Source organism: Periophthalmus magnuspinnatus, chromosome 10 (assembly GCF_009829125.3).
Source record: "Periophthalmus magnuspinnatus isolate fPerMag1 chromosome 10, fPerMag1.2.pri, whole genome shotgun sequence".
NCBI classification, from domain to species: domain Eukaryota; kingdom Metazoa; phylum Chordata; class Actinopteri; order Gobiiformes; family Gobiidae; genus Periophthalmus; species Periophthalmus magnuspinnatus.
This window is the reverse complement of record NC_047135.1, coordinates 2,712,267-2,736,356: the sequence shown is the minus strand read 5'-3', so window position 1 is coordinate 2,736,356 and position 24,090 is coordinate 2,712,267. Positions and strand designations below refer to the sequence as shown.

Genomic DNA, 24,090 nt, shown 5'->3' with positions numbered 1-24,090 from the left:
CTACAAGAAAGAGCTTTTGTGTCTCAGTCTGTGGGGTCAGATTATGGAATGGGCTGAGTGAAGATTTAAGGCAATGTTCAAATATTAGGCAATTTAAAAAACTGTATAAATGTCATATTCTGTCCAGATATACCAAAAGAAAATCCTAATTAATGGTAGCAGTGGTTATATGTATACTTTTTTGTTGATGGAATGGTTCAGTGATGATGTACAGGAAAGATTATGGTGATTTTTGTGATAATAACATGAACAAGGAGAATAAGAATAACAAGAATAATGAATATAATAATAAGAAGAAGAAGAAGAAAAAGAAAAAGTAGTTAATACTAAGAAGTAAAGTAAAAGGAAGCTGGATGAAATTTTTGTTCAAAGTTTGAATCAGAAGAACGGGGTGGGATTAAATAAGTTTACACCTCTTCCCACATCCCTTTTGAGAATGTTCAATGTTTTTTGTGGAAGATAATTTATTTTATTTTATGGACTGTAATGACATGTATTACATGATTTATGAACATACTCAAATAAAATTCAAATAAAAAAAAATTTAAAAAAAAAACAAAAAAAAACAAAACAAAGTGCTCCACACAAAAAATAAATAAATAAAAATACTGCACATATAGAGACCATATACTGAAAATGTTGTGTCCTCGTGTCTTTCCTGAATCGTAAACATTGTTAATAATTTGAAAATAAATAAATAAAGTTAAGATATAAGTGCAGTCTGTGTTGTTACTCGGCCTTCAGCTTCTACAGCTTCAGTTTTATTTGTGTCGTTTTCTTGCATGTTCCCTGTCCTGTCTTTCCTGTCTCTCCTGTCTGTCCTGTCTCTCCTGTCTGTCCTGTCTCACCTGTCTGTTCTGTCCCGTCTGTCCTGTTCTGTCTGTTGTCTGTTCTATCCTGTTCTCTCCTGTCTGTCCTCTTCTGTCCCATCTTTTCTATTCTGTCCTGTCCTTTCTGTCCTGTTCTGTCCCGTCGGCCCCGTCTGTTCTGTCTGTCTCTTCTGTCCTGTTCTGTCTGTCCTGTTCTGTCCCATCTGTTCTGTCTGTCCCGTCTGTCTCTTCTGTCTCTTTTGGCCTCTTCTGTCTGTCCTGTTCTGTCCCGTCTGTCCTGTCTGTTCTGTCCTGTCTGTCCCGTCTCTCCCATCTGTTCTATTCTGTCCTGTCCTGTCTGTCTCATCCGTTCTATTCTGTCCTGTCCCGTCTGTTCTGTCCTGTCTGTCCTGTCTCTCCCATCTGTTCTATTCTGTCTGTCCTGTCTCACCTGTCTGTTCTGTCCTGTTCTGTTCTGTCTGTCCTGTTCTGTCTGTCCCATCTTTTGTATTCTGTCCTGTCCTTTCTGTCCTGTCTGTCCTGTTCTGTCCCGTCGGCCCCGTCTGTTCTGTCTGTCCCGTCTGTCTCTTCTGTCTCTTTTGGCCTCTTCTGTCTGTCCTGTTCTGTCCTGTCTATTCTGTCCTGTCTGTCCCGTCTCTCCCATCTGTTCTATTCTGTCCTGTCCCGTCTGTTCTGTTCTGTCCCGTCTGTCTCATCTGTTCTATTCTGTCCTGTCTGTCTTGTCTGTCCCATCCGTCCCGTCTGTCCCATCCGTTCTGTTCTGTCCTGTTTTGTCTGTCCCGTCTGTCCCATCTGTCCCGTCCGTCCTGTCCACCTCTTCATCTTCCGTCCCGTCTCCGTCTCTAAAGTCCACCTCAGTCCAGATAAACCCGCTGAACAATCGTGTAGTGAATAATCTCTAGCTCCGAACCTTTTACTTTAAGAACAGCCCTTCACTGCAGAGCGGCGGCGGCGGCCATATTGATCCGTGTGGGGTTTTATATCTTCCTAAACAGTTATCGATCGCCACTTCTTCTTGTTTCAACATTAACCATGATGGATGTGCAGAGTTAATCAGAACATCCCATTCATTCTCAGAGCTGTATTAAAGGCCACGGAGCTCACTGACATTTCTTATAGTTCAGCTTGTAAAACGAGACAATATCACACTGTCCACGTATTTTAACAGGTAGTTTAATGGATGAGAACCATAAGGTAACAACTGGGCACAGTGCTGGGTGAGAACCAAATAGAAACAACCGCGTAGGACTATTCCAGACAGCTGTTTCTGTAAGAGAAGAGAGTAATATCCTCCTGAGACCTGGTGTCCTCATCTGTGGACAACACATTTTGGGTTGTTTAGGCCACAGTGCAGATTTTTAGAAGAACAGCAACAAGAACATGTTCAATTTTGAATATTTCTAAGAGTTCAGAATATTTATTGTATTTTTTATTTATTTATTTATTTTCATTTTTTAATATTTTTTTATTTTTATTTTATATTTTTTATTGTATTTAATTTTTTTATTATTTTTTTTAATTTTATTTTATTTTATTTATTTTTTTTATTTGGGGTTTTTATCATATTTTAATATATTTATTTATTTTATTTATTTATTTGCTTTATTTTATTTTTATTTAAAGGCATATATCTTCCTGCACCTGTCAGCAGCACAAATGAGACACATTGTTCCTAGAGGCACAATTGTTTCTCATTTTGTTTTTTACACAAAATGTATGTGTTCACGCACTTAATAGTTTTTTGCAAATAAAGTCCTGCAAGAGCTCGGGTCTCAGGAGGATACACAGCACTAACAGTTCAAACGGAGCCATGTTTATAACTTATTGCTCAAAATGGACTTTACAGGGAAAATTACTCTTAAATAAATCAGTCACACGTAGATTAAAGGCGTAAATATAGTGTTTAAGTTAGCAAAAAGAAAGGAGTAACGCTATTTTTACTGGTGTCTGAATGTCCAGATGGTGCAAAAGTAGTGCACCTTGAAAAATGAATATGGTGAATATAGACCATGATGCATTGCAAAAGTCAGAAAAACAACAGTGGACAGAGACAGGTCTTTAACTGGACACAACACGACTGAATGAAGTAAATAAAAGCACTGGTTTATGAATAAAACTCTCTTAAATAAACCGTTTGTGTGTAAAGTTGCTAGCGTTAGCCGTTTACTTTAGCTTAAACTGTTAAAAGAACGAGAATTTCCACATCTCAGACAGAAATAGAGACGTGTGCCAGTCCAATCTGACCATTATTTATGACACAAATCAAGTTTTATCAGAGTTTAGACTTTTTTCACCCAGACCCAGAGTCATGTGACCTGAAAGTAGTGACCTGTGTGTCCGAATCTCTCTGACGACGAGGGCGAACGACGGGTCAGAGGCTGGGGGAGACATTCAGACACAGCTCAGAGTCTCTACTTTTAACAAAATGCGACAAACTGAACTGTCAGGATCAATTCAAACAATAACATCGACCAAACTGCAAACTCTAAACTGTTTCCTCTCCCAGTCCTTTCACAATAAAACTACTTTTTGTGTGTGAGGCATAAGTGTGAACACAGGAGTTTCCACAAAGTTTATACACGGGGGGTTTAAGTTTGTTACAGTTACAGAAAAGTTTGCCAAAATAACACAGACATGAATGGAATGATTAGCCTCAATGCTAATCCTGTGGTCATTTATTTTATTAAAATCAGAAAATATCAGATAAACAACCTATTAAAATGAAATTAATTAAAATAAAGACTACACAGTGACTTTTACATGTAGAATACTTCAGTTTGTGGTGTTGTTTTGTATTTATTATGCCTCAAAATTAGCATTAGCATTAGCATTGAGGCACAAACATGTTTCTTTCCAAACACAAAACTGTCTCTGGTGAAGTTTTCATTTTATTTGTGTAGTTTTTGACATTCCTTTGCAGCTCCGTGTCCACTATCTGACCCTAACCCCCTGACCTCTGACCTCTGACCCCTAACCCACCTGCAACTCCCTGTCCACTGCCTTATCTTTAAATATTTATTCATTTTAGCATAATTCGGTAAAACTGACCGACACACGAGTATTTTATAATAACCAAACACGTTTTTGTCAAGATGGATGTCACGTAAACGGACTAGATTTTAATTTTTTTGTCTGAAATGTGGAAATTCTTGCTCTGTTAACAGCTCAAGCTAAGGTAAATGGCTAACGCTAGCAACTTTACACAACACCGGTTGATTTAAGAGTCTTTTAATTCCTAAACCAGCGCTTTTATCTGCTTCATTCAGTCGTTTCGTATCGAGGTTAAACACCTGTTTCCGCCGTCGTTTTTCAGATTTTTGCAATGCATTGTGGTCTATATTCACCACTGTAGTGACCACCGATGTTCACTACTTTTTTTTTTTCATTCTGAGAAACTTTGAGTGCCCTACTTTTGCACCAACGGGACATTCATAGCGCCCCCTGTAGGGAATAGTGTGGACTTTTGGACACAACCACAGAGATATAAAACCGAACAGGAAGTACTGACGCTAACAGTGAGCTAGCCCGGCGCCGATAGCTGCATAAACACTTGCTAATGCGTGGTGTATATAATTGAGCTTTTAGCATGAATCAATTTGACACCGACGTCCAGAACGAAACCACATAACGCTGAATGTAAATGTCGATATTGTTATGCAAGCGTTCGTCTTGTCCGAGGCCGGTTGTGCGCACTACCTCGTCGACACGTCTTGCCTGTCTGTCTCGTCTCGTCTCGTCTCTCCTCTGTTTTGTCTCGTCTTCTCTCCCTTTGACGATGCTCCAGTAACGTTTCCCTTTTCTTTCAAATCTTTTATTGCATCCAAACACATTTATTCACTGTCCACCTCCACCTCCTCCTGCTCCACCTCCTCCTGTGGCCTTGGCTCGTAGTGAGTATCCTCCCTCCTTCTGACTTAGCTTTGTCCATGTGTTTCAGTAGTTTTTTTTTTTTGTTTTTTGTTTTTTTGTCCATAGAATACGACTTTAGTTTCCAAAATCGTCAAGGGTTTATCGTGGACTGAAGTTAGCGGGCCACGCGTCTGTGCTAGCATGGCTAAATCTGCATGTCGGCTGCCGCTCGCACGCCCTAAGTGACCCGTTATGACGCAATGCTGTTTGAGACGGTGTAATAGTGATGTAATGGTGATGTAACAGTGATGTCATTGGATGTGGATGATGTAATGATGGCCACTTTATCAGGTACATCTGCTCCACTCAAGCAAAACCGGCTTTTCTCTGACCATAGACTGTTTATATAAATGGACAAAGCTAACGTGCTAACCGCTTTCGAAACAGGAAGTGATCATGGACGCGCTTTTCCGGCTCCGTCGACTCCAAATTGCGTCCAAATCTAAAAAGTTCTGAGGGGGTTTTTTCTGCAGGACGCTTGAGTCTATATTTCATGCGACTCTTATGAAAGAAGCGGCTGTTTTTTCGCCCCCGTGATGCGCCCGGGACCGTGGACGCCTCTCAACTCTTCGATATGAGGGAGAAAGTATAATTTATAACTTTACCTGCTCACAGTTTATTTTAAGCCCATAAAAATAACTGACTAAACAGACTCATCATTTTGGTCTTAAATGTTCATATTAACCCGCTCTACATGATCCTGGGGTTCTTTTTTTTTTTTTTTTTTTTTTTTTTTTTAGGTATTTTTAGTTTGTTTATTTATTATTAGTTATTTTGAGGTTTTTATTTTATTTATTTTTTATTTTGAGTTTTTATTTTGTTTTTGTTTTGAGTTGGGTTTTTTTTTTGAGTTGGGTTTTTTGGGGTTTTTAGTTTATTTTATTTATTGTTTAGTTATTTTGAGTTTTTTTGTTTGTTTTTTTAATTATTTTGAGGGTTGTTTTTTTGTTTTGTTTGTAAAAAAAAAAAAAATAGACTACTTACTACTGACCCAAAATCGCACTAAAGTGTTAAAATAAAAGTTTATGCAGCGATTGTTGAGTCCAAACCAAATATCGGGCTGAGCAGGAGAGTTAAGACCGATGGCCCTATGCAGAAAAGTGCAAATACTGACTCGATATATCGGAAAACCGTTATATCGGTGTATCTGTAGATGAAAAACAGCCAATTCTAGGGTCTAGTCTGTTATAGAAATGATCAGGTTTAATATTTCTGAATTTACTTTTTAGATATTTCCTATAAGAGTCTCAATTATAGACTGTATATATAAATAGACATGGCTAATGCTCTAGCTGGCACGTTCTAAACAGGAAGTGATCATGAGCGCACTTCCTGTTCCATTGACTCTGGCTCCAATTCACTTTACATTGAAAAACTGTCACCTCTCCCTGTGATAGCTCCAGTCAGACTCGTCATTTTGGTTTTGAAACCTTCATATTAACCCGCACTACATGATCCTGGGGTTTATATTTCGCTATTTTATCCGTGATTCAAGATATAGAACCCATTTTCGCCGCTTTCTTTACACAGTCTATGGTCTTAGATGTGTTGAAAACAAGTCCGCAGACGCTAAAATGGACTATTATTTTAAAATCTTAAGCTAAACTGCAACTAACTTTGACTTCCTCATCTCCATTTCTAATCATGAACATCCCAGATAATAATGTATGTGAAGCGAACTGTTTTTACGGGCAAAAAAATCCCTTTGTTTATTGAGATTATTGGGATTAGTAACAGCAAGTCACATCCAAGGTTGAAACTGGGCGGATTATGTTTTATTTTTCCTCTTCAGCGACGCTCTCCTTTCACAGCTAACGAAGCGCAGTTTGATTATGCGTTTTCTTACCGTTCTCGCCTCCTTTTTTTTTCCCAGATCATTACATGGAAGCAGCGACCAAGAGCAGGACCAGCGAGGACATTCTGAGGTCGGCGAGACTTTCCACCTACTCCCCTGAGTCATACAGCCAATCAGAGTCAGACTATTACCCCTACACCAGCTCTCCGAAAGGTACGCTCGCATTTTACAGCACTTTTCCCACCTTCGAAGCACTCGGAGCACTTCACATCACATCCACACACATGTACGCAGACGCTGGGGCGAGGTGGGGTAAAGTGTCTTGCCCAAGGACACAACGACAGCGCCAACTTTCAGGCCAGCGGACGAACACCAAACTGAGCTACGCGTCGTCGTGCAGCTGATTTTAACCAGTTTTGACACCTCGTTTATATATTAAAGCTCCACTACGTGACATTTCTGGTGGCTGGTCTGTCTCCATAGAGAGGACATGCTTTGCCTATAATGTTCCGCAGTGTGGCATTAGTGTAAATTTATCCGTCTTGCTCTTTTTTTCTTTTTTTTTCAATTGCGTGTGTTTTTATTGCTACAAAAACATGCATTCTGACTGTGGGATCGCCTCTCCACAGATCTGACATGTAATTTGACCTTGTGTCACCAGGTTTTCTCATTGAAGATATAACGGTTTAATGCCAGACTGTGGAATATTCCTGGCGAAGAGATCATGACGTCTTAGATGTTTTATTTTCCATAGCGGGACCAACTGAGCCACCTTCTCCGTGGAGCTGATCAGTTTTGATGCACTGTTTATGTATTAAAGCTCCACTACGTAACATTTCTGGTGGCTGGTCTGTCGCCTGCTGATCTCCACGGCGTATTTCTGCGGCCGCGGTGTGACTTTGTTCGAGGTGTTTGTTTGTTGAGTTACTGCAGAATTACTCCTGTATTTACAGATGATTTGTCCTTTGTCCTTTGGGGTTAAGTTATTCATAGGATCAACAATTCCTCCAAATAAATAAAAAATGAGTGTGAGTCTCTCCTCCTTTAAAGGCCCATATTATTCTATTAACCCTCTGCATAAATTATCAAAGCAAAATGTTTTTATTCTTCTCAGGACATGAAACAACATTGTGAACTGCCTGTAAAAATGAATTAACTTGTGTTCTATTGTAAATATACAGACACATTTCAACAATTTTTGGGAAATTTCAACACTGTATAGATGCAATGTTTACGCCTGAATAAGAAAACCATCCAGAGGAAATTTACTTGCAGTTACACCGACTGACCACTGAATTGACCTCAATGGAGTGTGGCAGCAGAGAGCACTCTAGACACTCATATCTAGTTCCACCATTTAAACCAATGCATTAAAGCGAACGTTATGTTTTAGTAACTGTCCACTGAAGTGACCGCTATGCACCAGAGGGTTAAAGGGCCCACATTACCTTAAAGGGCCCATTTTATTCTATTAAAGGGCCCACATTACCTTTAAAGGGCCCATATTAAATAGTCTCTGATCTGTTCTATTGTCGTTTCCTCGTCACAAACAGACCTGGAGTTGTGTTTGTTTCATTCGCACATGTTTAACACACAAACCCTGCAGATTTAGAAGCAGAAAACACTCTGTTCCACCTTGTGATGTCATCGTGTGGTGATACAGGAAGTGCTCCACTGTGTTTTTAAACTCCACACACCTTCATTTCGAGAATCATTTGGATCATTTCAGCTTTGGAATTAACGCTCTGTAATGAACTAAAGGTAAAAGGAGCTGTTAACTTGGAAAAAAAACTACCACTTGATGACATCACAAGGTGGAACAGAGCGTTTTGAGCTTTGGAAATGTTACAGACTAATAATAAATTGTGACTCAAACATGTGTGAATGAAACAAAACACAACTCCAGGTCTGTTTTTGAGGAGGAAACGACATTTTAAAACGACTTATCGTTCAGTCCATTTTGTGTAATATAAGACCTTAAAGCTACACTATGTACTTTTTCTACACATCTGTAATGTTCCACAGTTTGGCATTAAACTCACAATACAACAAATCAAAACACAAAGAATCATCATGAAAATCAACATTAAAAGAGCTGTATCCATGGAAACGAGACCAAGAACACGACACATCCTCCAGCAGAAAAGTTCCACACTGCAGCTTTACTGCCTCATCTAAACTAAACCTAAAACGACTTGTAGCTGTCGCGTTTGTAAACCTCCTCCTCTCCTCTTTCTCACCTTCACCTCCTCCTCTCCTCTTTCTCACCTTCACCTCCTCCTCACCTTCACCTCCTCCTCCTCTCCTCCTCACTTTCACCTCCTCCTCTCCTCCTCTTCACCTTCACCTCCTCCTCTCCTCCTCTTCACCTTCACCTCCTCCTCTCCTCCTCCTCACCTTCACCTCCTCCTCTCCTCCTCCTCTCCTCCTCCTCACCTTCACCTCCTCCTCTCCTCCTCCTCACCTTCACCTCCTCCTCTCCTCCTCTTCACCTTCACCTCCTCCTCTCCTCCTCCTCACCTTCACCTCCTCCTCTCCTCCTCCTCTCCTCCTCCTCACCTTCACCTCCTCTTCTCCTCCTCCTCCTCACTTTCACCTCCTCTGTCTCCAAACATCTCCACATCCACACGTCCAAACACGGCTCCTCCTGAAATAACCGCGCTCACGTTAAACTCATCTGAACCTTTTTTTCTTTTTTTCTTCTTTTTTTTTTCTTTTTTTCGCAGCGTACCGAGCCCCGAGACGACGCTACTCGACGGGAGGAGACGAGGAAGGATGGAGCCACGGTCTTCAAAGAGTAAGAGCTTCACTATTCTCTCTATCGCTTTCCACAACCTCGTCAAGCAGCTCCTCCGAAACCGCCATAAATAATGCACCGCCGATGGTACGGTGCCTCATCTTCTGCCTTTTTATTTCTATTTACTCCAACTCATTTTTTCCCACGATTTTATGTTCACTCAGTCCGTCTCTAACTGCGCCGTTCCTCCGTTCTTCTTCTTCTATCTTCAGATCGGGAGCGGGATCGGGAGGATGATCCTGAAGGAGGAGATGAAAGCCAGATCCGGTTCCTATGACAACGACCCCTGGGGCAGCCGGAGGAATTCACGGAGCGGCAGCAAAGAAACGCTCAACACGACGGGCTACGGGTCCACGGCGTACAACAACACCGTCAACGGGTGTAAGTCTGCGCAAGTCTGACGCCGCCCCCTGGAGTTGAGGAGGCGTAACCGCGACGACAAATAGGAGAAATACTTTAAAGGGTCTAATCTAAAACGTACTGGAGTTGTGTTTTTTTTTGTTTTTGTTTCATTCACAAATGTTTAAACGCACAAACGAACCTGCAGATTTAGGCTGAGTTCTTCGCTCAAACTGAAAACACTCTGTTCCACCTTGTGATGTCATCGTGTGGTAATACAGGAAGTGCTCCACTGTGTTTTTAAACTACTCACCTTCAGTTATAGAATTATTTGGATCATTTCAGACCTGGAATTTCTAATTTCTACAATTAGAAAGTGGTAAAAATAATAATAATAATAATAATAATAAAAAAAATAAAAAATAAAAATCCAAGTACTGTTCTGTTTGTATTTAAAATGTAGAAAGTGGTAAAAATAAATAAATACAAATCCAACTAGTGTTTTGTATGTATTTAAAATGTAGAAAATATTTTTAAAAATGAATGAATGAATAAATAAATAAATAAAAATCCAATTAGTGTTTTGTATGCATTTAATATGTAGAAAATATTTTTTTAATGAATAAATAAATAAATAAAGATTAAAAAAAATAAAAAAGAAATAAAGATAAAAATTTTCTGTATGTATTTAAAATGTAGAAAATATAAAAAATAAATAAATAAATACAAATAAAAATCCAACTACGATTCTGTATGTAAAAGGACCTGTTGAAAACTCCCACTTCATGACATCACAAGGTGGAACAGAGCATTTTGAGCTTTGGAGATGTCACAGACTAAAAATAAAATGTGACTCAAACATGTGTGAATGAAACAAAACACAACTCCAGGTCTGTTTTTGACAACGTTACAATATTTTAACTTGACTGAAACCTCACAGGAGTCCATTTTGTTTCATACAGCCCCTTTAACTCTTATTTAAACTCATTATTTCCTTTTACACCGTGCGGTTTAGTTGGCGCTGAGTCTTTCCTTTGTTCACTGAAGCAGCTCCACCTTCAACATTGTGACAGAAACATTCACGCTCAATGGACCAATGTGTGGTTTATGTCGGTGGAGTTACCTGCACACGCCTCCACCCTCCTGTGTTTATGTCTGTGTCAGAAATACGAAGGAAAACGGATAAAAATATCTTCACGTTGGACACAGACCTGGACACACGAGAGAAAGACAGAATTTTGGACCTAAACTGTCACCTGTCGTCATTTTATGTATCTGTACTTTACTTAAATACATTTTACAGTGGATACTTTTTACTGTTACTTCACTACATTTGAGAGCAGTATCTGTACTTTCCATCGCGCTACATTTCTGAACAGGACTGAAAAGTAAAAGTATTGTTTATTACCGTCTCAGAGACATATTTTAGTCATAGTAACAACACAAATCTTAATTTTTCTTGTGAATTTTGTGTATTTATTTTTGTTTTGCTCACCTGACTGGCCTAGAACATAAATAGAACATATATCGATGGAGCAGGAAGTGCGCACATGATCACTTCCTGTTTGTAAAGCGATGCTAGCAGGTTAGCTACGCCCATTTATAAAAACAGTCTATGGTTCAAACTCAACCGTTAGCCCTTAAAGCGACAGTATGTAACACATTAGCCAAAAAATAGATTAAAATTAAAGCTTTTTGTTTGTTTTTTTGGTTAATACGAACATTTAAGACACAGATTTTCAATAGAAAGTGAATTGGAGCCAGAATCGATAGAGCAGGAAGTGCGCACATGATCACTTCCTGTTTGTAACGCGATGCTAGCAGGTTAGCTACGTCCATTTATAAAAACAGTCTATGGTTCAAACTCAACCGTTAGCCCTTAAAGCGACAGTATGTAACTCATTAGCCAAAAAATAGTTTAAAATTAAAGCTTTTTGTTTGTTTTTTTGGTTGTTTACTGCATTAAAACAAACAAAAACATGCATCCTTACTCTGAGCAGGCTTGCCTCTCCACAAACCTGACTCATTTGGCCTTTTTCTGCTGGTTTTGGCTTTAATATTTCAGAGTCTGACATAAAACGTTCATATCTATCTCTGTGGAGAATGTCCCTCAGTTTGGCTTTACAGTACTTTATGTTTCCATGGAATCAAACACACAACGTTCCAGCTCCAGAAAGTTACATACTGTATCTTTAGTGAAGTAGTTACCAGTGGTGGATGAAGTACTCGATTGTGTTGCTTAAGTAAAAGAAGCAAGAAGTTACTCAAGTAAAAGTAAAAGTATCACATGAAAAAATCGACTTTAAGTATTTAAGTACCTGTTTAAAAATGTACTTTAAGAGTAAAAAGTAAAAGTATTTCAGTGTAAATGTAGTGATATTGTAGTAAAAATATTAATCAATTTCTTAGTTTTTCTCATGAATTTTGTGTATTTTGTTTATTTTTGTTTTACTCAAATCCGAAGCTTGAACTCGAAAACTTTAGTCAGAAACGTGGTAAAAATATCCCTCAAATCAGATGTACTTTTTACTTTTCAGTCCTGTTTAAAAAGTGTAGTGGAGTAGAAAGTACAGATACTGCTCTCAAATGTAGTGAAGTAAAAGTAAAAAGTATCCGATGTAAAATGTACTTTAAATACCTAAAATTCTGCTTAAGTACAGCACTTTACTACTTGTACTTTTTAGCTTCCTCCACTGATTTTAATGCAAGTACTTAATGTCAGAGTCACATAAGTACTTAATGTCAGAGTTACTTTAGTACTTAATGTCAGAGTTACACAAGTACTTAATGTCAGAGTTACGTAAGTACTTAATGTCAGAGTTACGTAAGTACTTAATGTCAGAGTCACACAAGTACTTAATGTCAGAGTCACACAAGTACTTAATGTCAGAGTCACATAAGTACTTAATGTCAGAGTTACTTTAGTACTTAATGTCAGAGTCACATAAGTACTTAATGTCAGAGTTACTTTAGTACTTAATGTCAGAGTTACACAAGTACTTAATGTCAGAGTTACACAAGTACTTAATGTCAGAGTTACACAAGTACTTAATGTCAGAGTTACACAAGTACTTAATGTCAGAGTTACACAAGTACTTAATGTCAGAGTTACACAAGTACTTAATGTCAGAGTTACACAAGTACTTAATGTCAGAGTTACTTTAGTACTTAATGTCAGAGTTACAGGGATAAATATCTGGACAGGAAAATGAATATTCCAGCACATGTTTTTGGATTGTGTTGGAACACTGTCGAGACATAAGAAGAACATGCAAACTCTGCTGAAACAGAACAGAAGTGCATGCTGGGAGACAGATGCAGTGACCTCACACGCTCTTTTTAGATTAACCTGAAAACTGAGCCACTGAGCTACTGAGCCACTGAGCCACTGAGCCACTGAGCCATTTATTTATGAGCTGTGAGATTTTCATTAATGTGTTTTTTGTGGCCGGGGCTGTTTCCTGTTCGAGTCTTTTTTTTTTAGAATAAACTGATTTAATATGAGTTTATTTGAGGATGAGTTTTACATTGTACATTTTTTGTTGGAGTTTTTGTCCTTTGTGTAACTGTACAACATTTTAAACTCTGAATAACGTTTGTGTGTTTTTTTTGCAGCTCCTCGTTCACAGTACAGCAGTGAAAGTGGTGAGATTTTTATTGATTAATCCGTTCATTTAATTTAAAAAGATGCAGTTTTGTCTGATGTTTGAGCTTCAACAGCTGCAAACCAGAGTTTAGTTGGGAGAGAGCGCCCTCTGTTGGTGTTTTGAGGGCAGTGTGTGTCTGGTTTTAGACAGTAGTGCGTCTGTTTGTGTTTATTATGAAACAAAGACGTAAGAAAATTTTACTAGTGTAATTACAATGTGTCACAAGTCAAATATGTCTTATATTGTTTAACTTCTGTCCTGCTACTGTGAAAAAAAAAAAAATTATATATACACTTCTAGTCAGAAGTTTGGACACGCCCCCTAATTCAGTTGTTTTATTTTTATTTTTACTATTTTCTACATTTTATAAACACAGAAGAAATAAAAAATATGAGGTAAGATATGTGGAATTATGTAGGAAAGAAAAAAAGTTAAATAACTCCATAAATAAAAATCCAAGTAAGAATGTATTTAAAATGTAGAAAATACAAAAAATAAATTAATAAAAATAATAATAATAATTTAAAAATAATAATAATAATACATAAATACATAAAAATAAAAAAAATACATTTCTGTATTTATTTAAAATGTAGAAAGTTGTAAAAAAAAAAAAAAAAAAAAAGAAAAAGAAAAAAAATCCAAGTACTGCTCTGAATGTATTTAAAAGGTAGAAAGTAGTACAATAAATAAATAAATAAATATAAAAATCCAAGTACATTTCTGTATCTATTAAAAATGTAGAAAGTAGTAAAAAAATAAAATAAAATAAAAAATAAATACAAAAGTCCAAGTACTGTTCTCTATGTATTTAAAATGTAGAAAGTAGTAAAAAGAAAAAGAAAAGAAAGAAAACAAATAAATAAAAATCCAAATACTGTTCTGTATGTATTTAAAATAATAATAATAATAATAATAATAATAATAATAATAATGATGATAATGATAATAATAATAATAATAATAATAATAATAATAATAATAATAATAATAATAATAATAATAATAATTCATAAATACACGTTCAAGTACTGTTCTGAATATATTTAAAATGTAGAAAGTACTAAAATAAATTAATAAATAAATAAAAACACTGAATGAGATGAGATGGCTTGTCCAAACTCTTTGACTGTTAGTGCAGATATATAAATATAAAAGGCTTGTGCAAAATTAATAATTCCACTTCAATAGTTATAATAAAACCTAAACAAATTATCCCTTTTTATGTCTAGATTTTGGCTGCAAATCATCATCACTTCCAGGTTATGGACGAAACGGTCTTCAGCGGGTAAGACTTTTAGCCTCTTACATTTAACCTGCTGGTTCCTGTGTGATTCATGGGCCGGGGAACCTATAGGACTCATTAGTATGTTAATTTGTCTCTCCGCTCTTTCCCCTCGCAGCCTCAGAGCGCTGATTGTTACCAGTATCAGTACGACAGCTCGAGTGAGGTCACCTGGGGAAACAAAGGTAATTGTGTCGGAGTTTTAGATAGAGCGGATTCCTCGTTAGTTTTAAACCAATTACACTCACGACTTTGTTCTTTTTTCCTCCGTCACAGCTGAATACACGGTACGTTTGAAGGAAAATGACTTGTTCTGGTTGTAACTCATAATCCCACTGCTGTAATGAGTCTGTGTGTTTAAAGTCTCTGTCTCTGCCTTTTCCAGGTTTATCCTTATGAAATGCTCATCGTCACCACCAGAGGGCGCAACAGGCTGCCAAAGGACGTGGACAGAGCCAGACTGGAGGTGAGTGAAGAGACGAGAAGAAGAGTCTGAGCCACGAGCAGTATTTATGTAGTAATAGTACTTTTGTATTTGTATTTATGTAGTATATGTACTTTTGTATTTGTATTTATGTAGTAGTAGTACTTTTGTGTTAATGTAGTAATAGTACTTTTGTATTTGTATTTATGTAGTATATGTACTTTTGAGAATCACTGGTCTGAGCCATCTCGGCTTCTGCCACTAGTACTGCTGACTACTACTACTACTACTACTAACCTGCTACTACTTTATAAAACACTTCTGTATATTTTTCTCATTACCACAAACTGAATGTTGTCGTTCCTTTCAGTCTTTTCTTTACAGTTCTTCAAAGTATCTCTCTTTTTTCTGTGTTATAGCGCCACCTGTCTGCAGAGGAGTTCTGATGGTTGTCTGTTTCTGTGTTATAGCGCCACCTGTCTGCAGAGGAGTTCTGATGGTTGTCTGTGTGTTTCTGTGTTATAGCGCCACCTGTCTGCAGAGGAGTTCTGACTGTTGTCTGTGTGTTTCTGTGTTATAGCGCCACCTGTCTGCAGAGGAGTTCTGATTGTCGTCTGTGTGTTTCTGTGTTATAGCGCCACCTGTCTGCAGAGGAGTTCTGATGGTTGTCTGTGTGTTTCTGTGTTATAGCGCCACCTGTCTGCAGAGGAGTTCTCGCAGGTTTTCGGGATGAGCACAGAGGAGTTTGACCGTTTGGCTTTATGGAAACGCAACGAGCTGAAGAAACAGGCTCGACTCTTTTAACATGAGCCCCATTCCATTAATTACCAGGGATGCACCGGTATCGAATATCGGCATATCAGATCTACGAAAACCTGCTGGATCGAGTATCGGCTCCAAAATATCGATTCTGCCGATATCCTGGTTGGGTTTTTTAATTGAAGTAATAAAACTATCACTGGGGTTTTATACAAAGTCGTTCTGTAGACAACATGACACATTTTCTCATATTATATTTTTATTTTTATGAAATTAAAATACAAATCGGTATCGGCACAAGCTTAAAGCCATAATATCGGTATCAGTATCGAGAAGCGAGGACAAAGGGGTCTGTTGTCCCGGGTCCCATTGTCTTAAAACCTCAGAATATGAAAGTACAACTGTTCCAAAAAAGTTTTTAAATGTAAAGTTGATTTGTCCGATGTTAAATAAAAAATATTTATTTATTTTTTACACTTAAAAATATCGTTTTACACTTAGAAATATCGTATAACTATAATAACTTAATAAAAGGTGAATTATGTACATCATAATATCACAAAAAGGCTACGTACTGTCTGAATTCGCGTTAGCTAATCCTTTACAGTACATGAAAACCAGTTTAGCCGTTACCATAGCAACCCCAGCCGCTCCAGCCCCGCCCCCTCAAGCCCCGCCCCCTGCTGTCGTCACGTTCAAATCGTCGTTGCGTTTACAAATCGTTTTGAGACAGACTCGGCACAACAAATGTCTCAGAACTCGTGAAAGTGTAATTTTTAGATTTGTACTTGTAAAATTTCAAAGTTGCAAGTGAAAAATGAAATTTGTAAATGTCATTTTATTTATTTTTTTTTTACTTTAATTTAATATTTTATCATTGTACAGATCAATATTTACACATTAAAACTTTTTGGAGCAATTGTACCTTCACGGCAGAATTTTTCTTAATTAATTTCATAGGGGGGCCCACGTGAGGCTCCGTGCCCCGGGCCCCCCTCGTTCCTGCTGACGGCCCTGTGCATCCCTGATAATGACAAACAGAGACTTTAAAATTACAATAATATGAAGGAAAAACAAACTTTATTACGACTTCCGCTGACTTTCACTGCCAAGGCTGAGAGACTGTTCAAGAACCTCCTCCCAAACCAAAACTGTGCTCACTCCAGCGTGGAATTCTGGGAAAAACAGGAGGACGACCGCACAGAGACAGAGACACATGAACTGTGACGAGTAAGCAATAGAAAGGCTGAGGGCGCCCCCTGTGGCCTGGAGGACGGCGCAGTACACGAGGGGGATCCTGTGATGAAACGGACGTAGACGAGATTTCGGGCTTTGCCTTATTGCGTTTCTTATTTCGGTTAAAATTATAATAACTGCACCTGATTAGCCTTTTTCAATAGTTTAGCGAGAATGAAACTCAGTGACGACTTCATTCAAACCATAGACTGTGTAAAGACGTGGACGGAGTGAGCGTGACGTCAAAAATGAAGCGCATCGATGCTAGCAGTTATAGCGGCTAAGTTAATTTGGAAATAAAAAAACCCAGGATCATGTTGAGCGGGTTAATACGAACAGATTTTCAATAGGAAGTGAATTGGAGCCAGAGTCGATAGAGCAGGAAGTGCGTACATGATCACTTCCTGTTTGTAACGCGATGCTAGCAGGTTAGCTACGTCCATTTATATAAACAGTCTATGGTTCAAACTCAACCGTTAGCCCCTTAAAGCGACAGTATGTAACACATTAGCCAAAAAATCGATTAAAATTAAAGCTTTTTGTTTGTTTTTTTAGTTGTTTACTGCATTAAAACAAACAAAAACATGCATCCTTACTCTGAGCAGGCTCGCCTCTCCACAAACCTGACTCATTTGGCCTTTTTCTGCTCGTTTTGGCTTTAATATTTCAGAGTATGACATAGAACGTTCATGTCTATCTCTGTGGAGAATGTCCCTCAGTTTGGCTTTACAGTACTTTATGTTTCCATGGAATCAAACACACAACGCTCCAGCTCCAGAAAGTTACATACTGTATCTTTAGTGAAGTAGTTACCAGTGGTGGATGAAGTACTCGATTGTGTTGCTGAAGTAAATGAAGCAAGAAGTTACTCAAGTAAAAGTAAAAGTATCACATGAAAAAATCGACTTTAAGTAAAAGTATTTAAGTACCTGTTTAAAAATGTACTTTAAGAGTAAAAAGTAAAAGTATTTCAGTGTAAATGTAGAGATACGGATTAAAAATGACACATATTTTAGTCAAAATACAATAAAAAATAAAAATACAAATCTATTTCTTAGTTTTTCTTCTGAATCTTGTGTTTTTGTTTTGCTCAAATCCGAAGAAACTTGAACTCGAAACTTTAGTCAGAAACCGAAAAATACCCCCTTAAATCATATGAAAAGTACTTTTTACTTTTCAGTCCTATTCAAAAATGTAGTAGAGTAGAAAGTAGAGATACTGCTCTCAAATGTAGTGAAGTAAAAGTAAAAAGTATCCACTGTAAAATGTTCTTAAATACCTAAAATGATAGTACAGTACTTCGTTACCTTCCACCGCTGGCAGCTACTAAGTTGTTCTTAATAAACTGTTAATAAACTATGAATGAAGTCTTTGTTTATGTTTAATTAAGGCTGATGTAGGTGTAGTTCTTGTACTTTGGCAGAGTGCAGCACCAGCACCGAGCGAGTAGAACGTAGAGGGTTTGACACTTTAAAGGCGCGAGTGTTGGATGTGAGTGTGAGATTTAGCTTAGCTCTTTTCTGATCGTTTCCTCATTAAAAATAAAACGTTTTTTTGGTTTAATCTGGTAACAAAACACAACGACAACTACAAAACCGAAGGAAAGTCAGTACGAGCGCTGTGTAAAGTGTAAAGAAACATTTAAGATGGATTATTTTTGTTAATAAAACGTTCTACAGTTTAAGATTTTTACGCTTTAACATCATCTTTTATCCATAACGCATTAAACTTGTGTTGTTTTATTTAAATTTCTACATATTCTGTGGTGTTTCAAGCTTTACATTATATTATCATTTGCTTTTATTACTGTTACGATCATTTAAATCATGTTTTTTTTTTACCAAATGGATTTTTAGCAGGCAAAAAGTGAAAATAGAAAGAGGAAGGGAGCAGGGGCGTCGCTAGTGAGGGGGCTCGAGGGGGCACGAGGCTCCCCTAGAATGGTCAATGCCCCCCCCCAAAGACTTTTCTCCATTTTTACAGCGATAAAAAATGTTCAAATGTAAATGACTACAATAAAAAACAAGAATTCTATAAGTTTTATAAATCACTATGAAGCTCATCGAGGCTAGCAGTTATAGCGGCTAATCCGGAGCCGAGTTTCATATTTTGAATTCCAATCAGAGTGTCATAGCAGCCAAAGAACCAATCCGGAGCGAGAATCTTGAAAGTAACGCCCTTTCAGCCTGTAACGCTATTTTAGGAGGGAGCGGGCGCTTAGCAACGCTGTCAATCAAACCTGTTGCTAACGCTAGTGACTACGGGGAAAGAAGGCGACCAATCTGTCTGTTAATAATGTTCATATCTTGATTTACAGACACAATAGTGAAATAAAAACCCCAGGATCATGTAGAGGGTTAATACGAACATTTAAGACCAAAATGAGTCTGACAGCAGCAGGTACAGAGAGAGGGGACACAGTTTTTCAATAGAAAGTGAACTGGAGCCAGAGTTAATGGAGTCAGAAGCGCGCCCATGCTCACTTCCTGTTTGTAACGCGGCGGCTAGCAGGTTAGCTACGTCCATTTACATATACAGTCTGTGTTGAGAGCTCCCTGTTAGCTCGAATGCTAATGCTATTTACATATTACACAGCTGCTGTACTGATTGGGTTTGTTACAGGTGTGTGTGGTTGGTTTGCATTGATTTGTATGAGAATGAAAACCAAAGTGAGGAGGTGCCGACGGACCAGAACGTATCACTTCCAATGCAAAGGTCAAAGGTCATGGTTCCATAAGTTAGACTGCAGTACACTGTGGAGTATGTGCAATGGTCCTTAAGGCCAACGTACCAGTCACTTCAGGCACTTAATGCAATATCAGATCCATGTTTTAGACGAAACTGAAGTCACCACTTTCTCACTGTTTAAAGATTTGCTTTGGAATAATATTTTGTAGCTAAAGAGGTTATTTTCACTTGCGACGTCCTAGAACGGCCATGAAAAACAAATGATCCAGGGCTGACTTTGTTTGAATACGGTATTCATGGTTTTGTCACGAAAATAAACAAAAATCAAACTGACTGTTGTGTTTTTGTGATGATTGACAGCTCGGGTCTACATCGATCACATACAACACGCATCGATCACACAAAACACGCTGGACAAAGGTAAAACTCGAGGAAATATTGTCTTAAAAGTAAAATCATCTGATCATATGTGACGCTGTGATTCTCCCGTGAGTCAGACCAACAAAAACACTCACACTTTAACAACAGGAAATGAAAAAGTCTCATTACCGCCCCCTGCTGGACAGTCTCTGTCCAACACCTGCTCCTCTAATGACAGACTGTACTCGACCTCCCAGCAGCGTGGAACAAGTACTGCAGTTTGTTGCTTAACTAAAAGTACAGAGACCAGAAATACTCAAGTATCACATGACAAAATCTACTTTAGTAAAAGCATTAAAGTATCTGTTAAAAATGTACTGAATGAGTAAAAAGTACAAGTATTTCACACAGATTTTGAGTCTTATGAAGCTTCAAATGTGGTGATTTTGATAAAGATTTGAGCTGAATTTTGTTCAACAGAAACAGACTTTTTATTTGTATATTTTTGTTTTGCTCAAATTCTGAACGTGTAAAAAATAAACCCTCAGCCTTTTCAGCAGCTCTCAAACTATAATAAAAAATACTTTAGCTTTATAGTCCTGTTCATAAACGTAGTGGAGTAAAAAGTACAGATACTGCTCTCAAATGTACTGAAGTAAAAGTAAAAAGTATCCAGTTTAAAATGTACTTACCGGTAAGTAAAGTACAGATGTCTAAAATGTTTACTTAAGTACAGTACTTTACTACCTTTACTTTATGTTCCACCTAAACAAACATTTCATTCTAGATCTTGTCATTGTTGCTGACAGTAGAAAATTATTCATCTTTGTTTTTTATTTATTTATTTTATTTTTTTATTTAAACCAGTAAAACCTCCACCTCCTTAATCCCACTGACTCTAGGACCCAGAGGAGGCGCCCCCCTGCGGCCGCGCGCTGCAGACGCACGTGGAGCCTGAGCGCAGAGGCAGATGGGAGCAGGAGGAGGAGGTGGAGCAGGAGCTGGAGCTGGAGCCGGAGCAGGAGCTGGAGCAGGAGCTGGAGCAGGAGCAGGAGCAGGAGGTGGAGCTGGAGGTGTAGGTGTCCCCGGGGCCTCTGTCTCACACATGGGCCGGTGCAGAGTTTAACCCTCCTGCAGCGGGATGGACGAGAACAGCTCGAAATGTGAGTTTAACAAACACAAACTTTATCAGAACATGCGCAGTTTGATGATTGTGCATCAGAGGAGCTCACAAAGTAAAAGTAATTGGGTATCTGCACTTTACTGAAGTACGTTTTACAGTGGATACTTTTTACTTTTGCTTCAGTACATTTGAGAGCAGGATCTGTACTTTCTACTGCACTACATTTTTGAACTAAAAAGTAAAAGCTGATGAAAAGTCTGAGGTTTTATTTGACTCTAGTACATTAAATTTAAATGTTTCTACTAAAACAAAATTCAGCTCAGATCTTTATCAAAATCACCACATTTGAATCTTTTTAAGACTCAAAATCTGCACGAAACACTTTTACTTTTCCATCTTTAACTACATTTTTAAACAGATACTTTAATACTTTTACTTAAGTAGACTTTTTCATTTGATACTTTTACTTTTACTTGAGTATTTTTCACTCCTGTATCTGTACTTTTACTTAAGTATCACACTGCAGTGCTTCTTCCTCTTCTTTGTGCATCACTGAATGTCCTGGTGTTCTGTGCATTCCAAAGTTTATTACACAACAGCACAACAACCAGTACTACACTACTACAGTACTACTACTCCCAGTGTACTTCTACTATTCCTCTGACTGCCTTACCTCTCTCATAAATAGTCCACTTTTAGAAATGCGCTCATATAAATGGTGTTTATTTGCAGACTGTCCTGTTGTGTCCTTTAAAGACATTTTGATGATGACATCGTGAAGGACTCTGTGTTTTTGTTGTTTTTAAATGTTTTTTTTTCCCCGGCGTGTGGTCAGTCTCTCCTGCAGAGTCACATCTCTCCACACTGTAATTCAAAACATTTTTTTGCTCTGCTGGAGGTCGGGACTGACGCTCTTACAACACGAGTCTGATGTTTCCTCACATAAAGACACAGCTCTGGTGTTTTTACTCGAGTGAAGTGTGTGAGGCCGTGAGGGAACGACGGGATAAAAGAGACGATTTATGCTTTTGAAGATCAGTAACATGAAAATTTTATAGACTCTGGCTCCAATTCACTTTACATTGAGAAACTGTCCCCTCTCTCTGTCTCTGCTGCTGTCAGACTCGTCATTTTGGTCTTAAATGTTCAGATTAACCCTCTACATGATCCTGTTTTTTTTTTTTTAGTTTTTTTTTTTTTTTTTTTGTTATTTTGAGTTTTTTTAAAGCTTTTTTTGTTTTGTTTTTTGAATTATTTTGAGTTTTTGTTTATTTTTTAGTTATTTTTATTATGATTTTGTTTTTGTTATTTTGATTTTTTTTTGTTTTAGTTTATTTTCTTTATTTTTTAGGTTTTTTTGAGAGTTTTTTACTTGTTTATTTATTTATTTATTTTTATTTGTTTTTTTGTTATTTTGAGTTTATTTATTTATTTTTACTTATTTTGAGTTTTTTTAAAAGTTATTTTTATTATGATTTTTTTGTTATTTTGAGTTTTTTTATTTTAGCTTATTTTATGAGTTATTTTATGAGTTTTTTTTGTTTATTTATATATATATATATATATTTTTTTTAATGATTTTTTTGTTATTTTAAGTTTATTTTTGTTTGTTTTTTTAACTGTGTCCTCTCTCTCTGTACCTGCTGTTGTCAGACTTGTCATTTTGGTCTTAAATGTTCGTATTAACACAATATTTCACTATTGTGTCCGAAACTCAACTTTTGAACTTTAATAACAGACAAATCAGGCGCCTTCTTATTACACAGTCTATATTTCAGTGCTTTTCTTGCTTAAACAGTGAATCTGATGCGTTTCTTTTGCAGCGGTTCACTTCATTCTTGCAGTAAATGTCGCTGGTGTTGTGTTGTTTTTACAAAAGATCCGTGGAGGAAGTCTTAAACCTCCTCGTCCGTCAGCGAGGCCGGTTTAAGTGACAGGATCCATGAGGCTGATGTTTGGATTCACCACAGGGGAAAAAACACAGCCCTGAGGAGAACCTTACAGTCCGTTTATATATAAATTAAACTTGGATCACATTACGCACGTGTCAAGTAGATGGACCTGACACTATAACACTGTGAAGATATGGATATATATTCAGATAAATGATGAAACTACTTTGTGCCACTGATATAATTAAAATAAAACAAGATAATCCCAATAAAACGTTTGAAATAGACAGTATCCTTAAAAAAACATGCGCTGCAACATATAAACAGCAAAATAAAGCAGTAATCAGCCCTAAAAGTGACTTATTCGCCCATTTGCAGCTCAGATCTTAGCGAATTACAACAAAAACAGCAAAAATCTCCCCAGTTTTGCAGAATACTAAATACTGAGAACCAAAACATATAGTTCCAGCTTTGATTTAGGGAACGTTAAGTGGATTTAGTGATTATACGGCCTGAAAATGGCACTTACTTTCTTCAAAACGCAGTTAATTTATGACACAGCGGATCCAGTCGTGTTAAGCAGCTGTTGTTCATCCTTAAAATCATGACTCAACAGCTTCATATGAGCAAAAGTTTTATTTATTCATTGTTATTTAATTCGTAAACTATACAAAGACGTGAATAGAGTCGTAAAGTTAAACATACTGTATTTTTCGCACCGGATTACAAGGCGCTTTGGGCGACGTCACACTCCCTTCGTCCACTTCTTTATAAAGTCTGTGGGCGCATTAAGAGAAACAAAACAGTCAGATTACGGCATCAAGCGCGCCCAGGTCCCTCCAGTCATGACCTGAGTCCGTCTCGTCGCTGTTATTTAGCTGTTTTGGTGATGATTCCGGTCCTTCCTGACGTCACTCATCTTCTCCTCGTCCATCCAGCTCGTTCGCTTTACCCTTGATGATGACGCCGGCCGGAAACTTTTCTTTTGGCAAAGTCTTTCTCTTGA

The 24,090-nt window shown here is 37.6% G+C and overlaps 2 protein-coding genes across 3 annotated transcripts in view; both read left to right on the top strand.

Moving 5' to 3' along the window:
• The window catches only part of ablim3 (actin binding LIM protein family, member 3), a 112,822-nt gene extending 96,805 nt beyond the window's left edge, over positions 1 to 16,017 (top strand). For both annotated transcript variants that reach the window (XM_055224644.1, XM_055224643.1), the window contains 9 exons: positions 6,613 to 6,747; positions 9,261 to 9,331; positions 9,544 to 9,712; positions 13,286 to 13,315; positions 14,550 to 14,605; positions 14,721 to 14,787; positions 14,879 to 14,889; positions 14,988 to 15,068; positions 15,717 to 16,017. In XM_055224644.1, the coding sequence (XP_055080619.1) occupies positions 6,613 to 6,747; positions 9,261 to 9,331; positions 9,544 to 9,712; positions 13,286 to 13,315; positions 14,550 to 14,605; positions 14,721 to 14,787; positions 14,879 to 14,889; positions 14,988 to 15,068; positions 15,717 to 15,830 (734 nt within the window). In that variant the 3' untranslated portion in view covers positions 15,831 to 16,017. The remainder of the gene's footprint in view (positions 1 to 6,612; positions 6,748 to 9,260; positions 9,332 to 9,543; positions 9,713 to 13,285; positions 13,316 to 14,549; positions 14,606 to 14,720; positions 14,788 to 14,878; positions 14,890 to 14,987; positions 15,069 to 15,716) is intronic.
• Positions 16,018 to 21,037: 5,020 nt separating this feature from the next.
• The window catches only part of afap1l1a (actin filament associated protein 1-like 1a), a 64,152-nt gene continuing 61,099 nt past the window's right edge, over positions 21,038 to 24,090 (top strand). The window contains exon 1 of the mRNA XM_055224641.1: positions 21,038 to 21,232. Within this exon, the coding sequence (XP_055080616.1) occupies positions 21,211 to 21,232 (22 nt within the window). The 5' untranslated portion in view covers positions 21,038 to 21,210. The remainder of the gene's footprint in view (positions 21,233 to 24,090) is intronic.